This window comes from Oncorhynchus mykiss, chromosome 11, assembly GCF_013265735.2.
Source record: "Oncorhynchus mykiss isolate Arlee chromosome 11, USDA_OmykA_1.1, whole genome shotgun sequence".
Classification (NCBI taxonomy): Eukaryota; Metazoa; Chordata; class Actinopteri; order Salmoniformes; family Salmonidae; genus Oncorhynchus; species Oncorhynchus mykiss.
In genome coordinates, this window is record NC_048575.1 from 8144072 (window position 1) to 8152557 (window position 8486).

At 45.7% G+C, this 8486-nt stretch overlaps 1 protein-coding gene across 1 annotated transcript; it reads right to left on the reverse strand.

Moving 5' to 3' along the window:
• Positions 1–735: 735 nt before the first annotated feature.
• On the reverse strand, positions 736–5835 carry LOC110535211 (amiloride-sensitive amine oxidase [copper-containing]). The gene is made up of 5 exons (XM_021620077.2): positions 5593–5835; positions 3559–5123; positions 2083–2371; positions 1505–1637; positions 736–1361 (listed from the first exon to the last, which is right to left on the reverse strand). Exons 2-5 carry the CDS (start codon positions 5099–5101, stop codon positions 1092–1094), a joined length of 2235 nt encoding a protein of 744 aa, XP_021475752.2. The 5' UTR covers positions 5102–5123; positions 5593–5835; the 3' UTR covers positions 736–1091.
• Between the last annotated feature and the right edge of the window lie 2651 nt (positions 5836–8486).

Here is an 8486-nt window from a genome sequence, read left to right on the forward strand (position 1 = left end):
AAATCTACCATTCCAGTGTTTTACTTGCTATATTGTATTTACTTTGCCACCATGGCTTTTTTTTGTTGCCTTTACCTCCCTTATCTCACCTCATTTGTTCACATTGTATATAGACTTATTTTTCTACTGTATTATTGACTGTATATTTGTTTTACTCCATGTGTAACTCTGCGTTGTTGTATGTGTCGAACTGCTTTGCTTTATCTTGGCCGGGTCGCAATTGTAAATGAGAACTTGTTCTCAACTTGCCTACCTGGTTAAATAAAGGTGAAATAAATATGGGGTTGTAATTTTTTGTTCTTCATGGATTGTTGTTTTTTAATTAGGTTAAACACTTTAACACGGTGGTCAAATACTCCTTAAGCATAACTTCCCATTCTGCCGTCGCTTGTCCTCTTACTCACCAAGTTCCCTACTGCTGTTCTTCTGTACCTTTACAACGTACATCAATCCGTTTCTGAAAGAGCAAAGGAAAGGAACGAGAGTAGGAACAGTCTGGGGACTGTTCCCAGGCCAGACCTTGACTGGGAAGAACAGATCAAATACTCCCTATAGCTGAACATTGTCTTTCCCTGTATTAGTCACAGGCCAGTATTGACTTTCCCACCAATACCAAGAGAGTGCAAAGTTGTTATCAAGGCAAAGGGTTGCTACTTTGAAGAATCTGAAACATAAAATATATTTTGATTTGTTTAATAGTTTTTGGGTTACTACATGATTCCATATTGTGTTATTTCATGTCTTCAAGTTTTCACTATTACAATGTAGAAAATAGTACAAATAAAGAAAAGCCCTTGAATGAGTAGGGGTGTCCAAACTTTTGACTGTTACTGCATGTATTCACAATGGTAAAATGTGTCTGTGAGTTATGATTTGAGAAAGTTTCTTAGGAATGGTAAATTGTTGCAATACATTTGCACACTCAGAAAAAATAATGTTATTCTTTCACATCTAAACAGGAACGATATCAACGTAATATTCGTTTTTATTAATGCCTGTGTCAGAATATATTATTTCACATTTACATGATTTCCTCAGAACCAAGGATGGAACCTCCATTATGTGTCTTTCCTGTCAGTTGCACCAGCCCCTCAGACTCCTGCGTAGGTGCCGTTGTAGAAGAAAGGCCTGTCAGTCACACAGTGACCTACAACCTCTGGGGTCCATCTCTGGACCTTGGGCTTGCCCTCTTTGACTTGTCGGACGATGACGGTACTGCGGGACGCCAGAGAGGGGTCCTCGTCGAAAAAGTTGAAGGGACGTAGGAAGAAGCCCACGGCATTGCCGGGCGTCGCTGTATTGGGGATGTCCTCTGAGTGGGGCACGTGCAGGAAGCCCACCGTCACCCAGGCAACCAGGTCCTACACAGGAGACAGGTTGATTGATTAATTGATTAATTGGATTTATTATTTAGTTGTTATACAATTATAATGCCGTCCAGGGTAGCGAAGCTTCTATTTTGAGTCTGAGAATGAGTTGAGTTATTGGTAACAATAGGTCTCACCTGGTTAATGATGCTTTCATCGTTGCGAATGTAGTCCTCAAAGGAGACCACCGGCTCCCAGGGGTCGTTCTGAGTGTAGATACTACTGCTGGTGGGCTCACTGTCCTTGTGTCTGGTCACAGCCAACGGGTATCTACATACAGAGGAAGATAAGACTTCAGACCGAATCTGAACTGCCTGACAGTAGATGTCAGATGCTATAATAATCTGAAACCATCGGCCATCGTTACAGATCACTGCATGCGTCGACAGAACTGTAGAGTTATTTTCTTACCACGTTGATGGATGCTTATTTCCTCCGAACAAAAAAACAATAACAAATGCTCCTGGGGCAGCAAGTGGTGCGGTTTCGCCTACCTCAGCTTTAAAGGGATAGTACCCATACTACCCCACCATATAATTAGATGGTGCCAATCTTTCACATTCATTTTTGGTAGTGGCCTGGAGATTTCCTCTGTCTACAGTGGGAACTACTCAACAGATGGTGTGGGATGAACTGAAGTTGATCGAGGTATGAAAACATATAATAAACTTTGATTTTAGGGTGAACAGTCCCTTTAGCTGTGTGTTGTCGTTACCTGGACCAGCTGATGCCGTTCTCCTCCATCCAGCCACGGGGCAGCACACTGTCGGCGTGGGAGTTGTACTGGATGCGGTAGCCCTTCTGGTGGCCCCACTTGTTCTTCTCGTTGGGATTGTAGAAGTTCACGTAGCGGGGGAACTTCTTGCCGAAGCGGAAGGCAGCGCCGCGTTCCGTCTGGTGCTGGGTCTTGACGAGCTTGGATTGGACGACGGAATGTTTATGGCTCCACGGGTTCGTGAAGTTCACATACTTGAGGTTCATCGACTCAAAGCTGTTCTTCCGACCTGGAGTGTTTGACAAAAGCAATCACATTAACGGTGTCAATCAGGGTTGGGGTCAAGCAGGGCTGGGGTCAAGCAGGGCTGGGGTCATGCAGGGTTGGGGTCAAGCAGGGTTGGGGTCAAGCAGGGCTGGGGTCAAGCAGGGTTGGGGTCAAGTAGGGCTGGGGTCAAGCAGGGCTGGGGTCAAGCAGGGCTGGGGTCAAGCAGGGCTGGGGTCAAGCAGGGCTGGGGTCAATCAGGGTTGGGGTCAAGCAGGGCTGGGGTCAAGCAGGGCTGGGGTCAAGCAGGGCTGGGGTCAATCAGGGCTGGGGTCAAGCAGGGCTGGGGTCAAGCAGGGCTGGGGTCAAGCAGGGTTGGGGTCAAGTAGGGCTGGGGTCAAGCAGGGCTGGGGTCAAGCAGGGCTGGGGTCAAGCAGGGCTGGGGTCAAGCAGGGTTGGGGTCAAGTAGGGCTGGGGTCAAGCAGGGCTGGGGTCAAGCAGGGCTGGGGTCAAGCAGGGCTGGTGTCAAGCAGGGCTGGGGTCAAGTAGGGCTGGGGTCAAGCAGGGCTGGTGTCAAGCAGGGCTGGTGTTTGCAATTAATTTAATTTCAATTTCAAAAGAAGAATTGAGATGCAATAACGAATGCATTTAAAACCTCCCTTTATAGCCCTTTGTTAAGTTTAAATGCAGTGGACCTAGGCACTGAAGTAATGTTCTGATATTGCACAGACTAGGCATACTAGGCACACATTTACCAGTTGTTTTGCCCATGGCACATGATATGAAAGGTTATTTTGGGTTTCTTGTCAATGATTCATCACAATGGCTGACATAATCTCGTGTTATTGTATTTGGCTGGGAGCAACAATCATAAACCATCTAGGAGCAACACCCATGATGCAATGTTGGACCAAAGATCTAAAATACCTTCAAGAATTGGACGTTTTCCCTAGAAGTGTGTCAGATCAAACAGAGGCTAGAACACAAGCCTGTATGTGTGAACATTGTCACCTTATTTCTTTGGTATTTTATTTCCTTTCTATTTTGAAACTATACCAGCCCATTTGTTATTAGAAATTGCTGTATGTACATATATACAGAACTTTGTAGCTTTACAGATAGATAATTAGCAACCATTCACAGCATTATTAATATGGTTCCTGAATCCTGAATGATATAATCACACTATCAGATTGATAGAACAGAACTCACCAGCAATATCAAGGTCAACCTTGTAGTGGATGAGATGCGTGTGAAGGTTGCCCAGAACATAGTTATACACCTTGGACCCGTAGTGTAGTCCGTTAGGCGTGAAGAAAGTGGCGTGGATGTAACCGGTGGCACTGACCCTGGACTCCATCACTCCGTTCTGATAGAAGAGGAAGTCCCAGATGTAGTCGTAGTTATAGACGGTGGAGGTGGTACGAAGCACCAGCACATGGTTCTCCAGACCCCCGAAAAAGTTGTAGCCCCCTTGGAAGTTATTGTTGAAGTGCCTCCTCAGAGGCATCCCCGTGGTCATCTCAAACACACACAGGGCATTCTTGTAATGTACAGGCTTGTCCGTGTCGTAGTAATGGTGCAGGTCTAGAAAGGTGGCGATTTCAGGGCAGTCGATGCCAGGCGCCAGCTCGTAGTCCAGTGTGCCCATGGCCCAGCCGGCGTCAATGTATTTGGTCTGCATGGCGGCGGGGGTATCGCCCGAATAGAAGGCAATGGCCTCCTGGAGACTGACCTCGTAGGCGATGCGCTCTCCGTTGAAGCGCAGGTCGAAGATCTGGAGGCCGGCTGAGGAGCGGACACGGAAGGCAAAGGACCAGCCTGCATATTCCACAAAGTTTCCATCCACATGGTAGCGAGGGCCTTGGGGCTCCACCAGTTTGGGCCCGTGGATGTCGGTGCGGGTGTTGCTGTGCCCACGGGGAATGTAAGTGGAGTACAAGTCCTTGTCGTCATGGTCAGGAAGTTTGACTTTCTCCAGTGTTCCTTTCTCGTATTGTTCCGCCAGTTCCTCCACCTTGTCAAAGTACTGGCCATTGTACCACACCTTCTCCACCGTCCAGCGCTCAGGGTTCAGGTCCTTATGGTTCACCAGGATCTCAAAGCCCACAGGATGGATGAAGTAGCCCTCCACAAACTTCTGCAGCATGATCCAGGTCCTCCTCTCACCCGACTCCAAACCACGGGGTGCAATGTCAGAGAACGTCAGGCAGCGGTCGGTACAGTTGTGGAAGGAAAATCCCCCCGTGGTCTCAAACAGCACCTTGTGGACCTTGGCGGTGATCTTCTGCAAGATGTCGATGATGTGCGAGTACTCAGCCTCTGTAATGGGCCGTGACTCAAACCGAATGGGCTTGTCTCCCTTGAAGGTCTTCTCCCTGTACGAAGTAGGGAAGGGAAGTGGACTCACAATGATCTCGGTGATGTTGGGCTGGGACTGGTTCCCGAACTGCACCACCACCCTGGCCTGGCGCATGGGCTTGGCCTGGCCCCGATCCAGGGCCCTCAGTGCCTTGTGCTTGCGGGGCAGGTGGAGCTCCATCAGCAGAATGCTATTCTTCTTCAGGGACTTGCCCCGGGCCGCTGTCAGTCCCAACTCGGGCTTGCCTTGCAGGTAGTCCCGGACGTCGCGCATCTCATTGGGGGTCAGGTCGGCGAACATTGATGCCCCGTGGTGAGCCCACTCCCGACCACGGTCACCTTCACACACATCCAGAGCGAGCAGCAGCACCAGCAGCAGACAGAAGCACCTCATGGCCACGTCTACTGAGACACAACTGGGAGAGAAGACAGACAGCCAGTGCAGAATGTGTTCTCAACCCTGTTGTTTTTCCTGTTCGACCCTTGCACATGAGCTATTAAGCTATGTCTGACGCTTATCTAATAAAAGCCCTTGAGTAAACCCTCTACTGATCTTATAGCATCCCTTCTCTGTTTCATCCAGTGCTTCCTGCGCTGAAAAGAAAAACATACTTTACAGCATATCTGGCATCCAGATACAGACACATTTCCCCCATCCCCGTTCTCTCCACATCTGGCAACGCAACCTTCCTCCTTCTCCACCTCCTCCTCCTCCTCCTACCCAGGTGAATCTGGGATTTATGTTTCACAGTTGCCTCTTTCAAACAGTTAGATGTTATGACATGCTCCTGTAACCCTATTTATGCAATATTGTGATATGCTGTGATGAGGCTGAACTTAAAAAGCACGCAAATCAGTGCCTTTGCAACAAAGAAACTGACCTACCTATGGTATGCACTTCAAATGTTGAAGGGCACAGAGTGAAACAATGTTGCTTTATCCAGAACCAGAACGGGCCAAGCAGTTGAATCCTTCCCTTTGCAGTCCCGATAGAAGATACCTAGTATGAAAACAGGGCTCAATGAACATATGTTTATATATAACCTTCCGCTTGGCAGCAATGGAATGTGATTGGTCAACAAGGGATTGTAAAAGTGTTGAAATCTCAGGAGTACTGTATAAATAATTAATTCCACTGGTCTGCGTGTGAAGAGGCTCCCAGGCAAAATTAGAATCAAGTGGTTTTGAACTGATTCCATTTGTGTGGAATGCTGATGTCAATTTACTGTACCTAATAAGTCAAATATTTATCCTGGCAAAGGATAGTGGTTCATTACACACGAGTAATGTTCCCCTAATATGCAGGAGGTCTGAGATACTCTACTGCTCACAGAGAGTCTGGAGAATGAATGTAACACTTTCACTGTGTGCTCATTAAGGATTATTCAAACCACAATTGGTATAATGAACTCCCATTGAGTCTCTTTATTTCCGTTTCAAAGAGGAAATTACGTGATATTACAAATCTCTTGGATGCATACAACAGTGTGACAGTTTACATTTTATTTGCTGTTCGCTCTACCTAGTTATTTTATTTACTGGACTGTTCGCTCTACCTAGTTATTTTATTTACTGGACAGTTCGCTCTACCTAGTTATTTTATTTGCTGTTCGCTCTACCTAGTTATTTTATTTACTGGACAGTTTGCTCTACCTAGTTATTTTATTTGCTGTTCGCTCTACCTAGTTATTTTATTTCCTGTTCGCTCTACCTAGTTATTTTATTTGCTGTTCGCTCTACCTAGTTATTTTAATTACTGGACTGTTCGCTCTACCTAGTAATTTTATTTGCTGTTCGCTCTACCTAGTTATTTTATTTACTGGACTGTTTGCTCTACCTAGTTATTTTATCTGCTGTTCGCTCTACCTAGTAATTTTATTTACTGTTCACTCTACCTAGTTATTTTATTTACTGTTCCCTCTACCTAGTTATTTTATTTACTTTTCCCTCTACCTAGTTATTTTATTTACTGTTCGCTCTACCTAGTTATTTTATTTACTGTTCACTCTACCTAGTTATTTTATTTACTTTTCCCTCTACCTAGTTATTTTATTTCCTGTTCGCTCTACCTAGTTATTTTATTTACTGGACAGTTTGCTCTACCTAGTAATTTTATTTACTGTTCACTCTACCTAGTAATTTTATTTACTGTTCGCTCTACCTAGTTATTTTATTTACTGTTCACTCTACCTAGTAATTTTATTTACTTTTCCCTCTACCTAGTTATTTTATTTCCTGTTCGCTCTACCTAGTTATTTTATCTGCTGTTCCCTCTACCTAGTAATTTTATTTACTGTTCACTCTACCTAGTAATTTTATTTACTTTTCCCTCTACCTAGTTATTGTATTTACTTTTCCCTCTACCTAGTTATTTTATTTACTTTTCCCTCTACCTAGTTATTTTATTTACTTTTCCCTCTACCTAGTTATTTTATTTACTTTTCCCTCTGCCTAGTGCTTGGCAAGTTTCACACAATGTTTGTATATTATTCTTAAATGACCATGCAAAATATTGCCAACGTGATGTTGGTGAAAACAGCCTGTTAAAACAAATATAAAACATCCTGTACCTTCTAGAAAACCATCCAGGGGTGCATACGGCTATTGTGGAACTCAGCACATTGTGTTGTCTCTGTTCTCATACATAACCTGTGAACATCATATGAAATCCTCAATGTCATTTATTTATTCAGTCTATTAAGGAAAATACAAGACAATCAGTGTCTATACCTACTATATCTACACTGCTCAAAAAAATAAAGGGAACACTTAAACAACACAATGTAACTCCAAGTCAATCACACTTCTGTGAAATCAAACTGTCCACTTAGGAAGCAACACTGATTGACAATACATTTCACATGCTGTTGTGCAAATGGAATAGACAACAGGTGGAAATTATAGGCAATTAGCAAGACACCCCCAATAAAGGAGTGGTTCTGCAGGTGATAACCACAGACCACTTCTCAGTTCCTATGCTTCCTGGCTGATGTTTTGGTCACTTTTGAATGCTGGCGGTGCTTTCACTCTAGTGGTAGCATGAGACGGAGTCTACAACCCACACAAGTGGCTCAGGTAGTGCAGCTCATCCAGGATGGAACATCAATGCGAGCTGTGGCAAGAAGGTTTGCTGTGTCTGTCAGCGTAGTGTCCAGAGCATGAAGGCGCTACCAGGAGACAGGCCAATACATCAGGAGACGTGGAGGAGGCAGTAGGAGGGCAACAACCCAGCAGCAGGACCGCTACCTCCGCCTTTGTGCAAGGAGGAGCAGGAGGAGCACTGCCAGAGCACTGCAAAATGACCTCCAGCAGGCCACAAATGTGCATGTGTCTGCTCAAACGGTCAGAAACAGACTCCATGAGGGTGGTATGAGGGCCCGACGTCCACAGGTGGGGGTTGTGCTTACAGCCCAACACCGTGCAGGACGTTTTTCATTTGCCAGAGAACACCAAGATTGGCAAATTCGCCACTGGCGCCCTGTGCTCTTCACAGAAGAAAGCAGGTTCACACTGAGCACATGTGACAGACGTGACAGAGTCTGGAGACGCCGTGGAGAATGTTCTGCTGCCTGCAACATCCTCCAGCATGACCGGTTTGGCGGAGGGTCAGTTATGGTGTGGGGTGCCATTTCTTTGGGGGGCCGCACAGCCCTCCATGTGCTCGCCAGAGGTAGCCTGACTGCCATTAGGTACCGAGATGAGATCCTCAGACCCCTTGTGAGACCATATGCTGGTGCGGTTGGCCCTGGGTTCCTCCTAATGCAAGACAATGATAGACC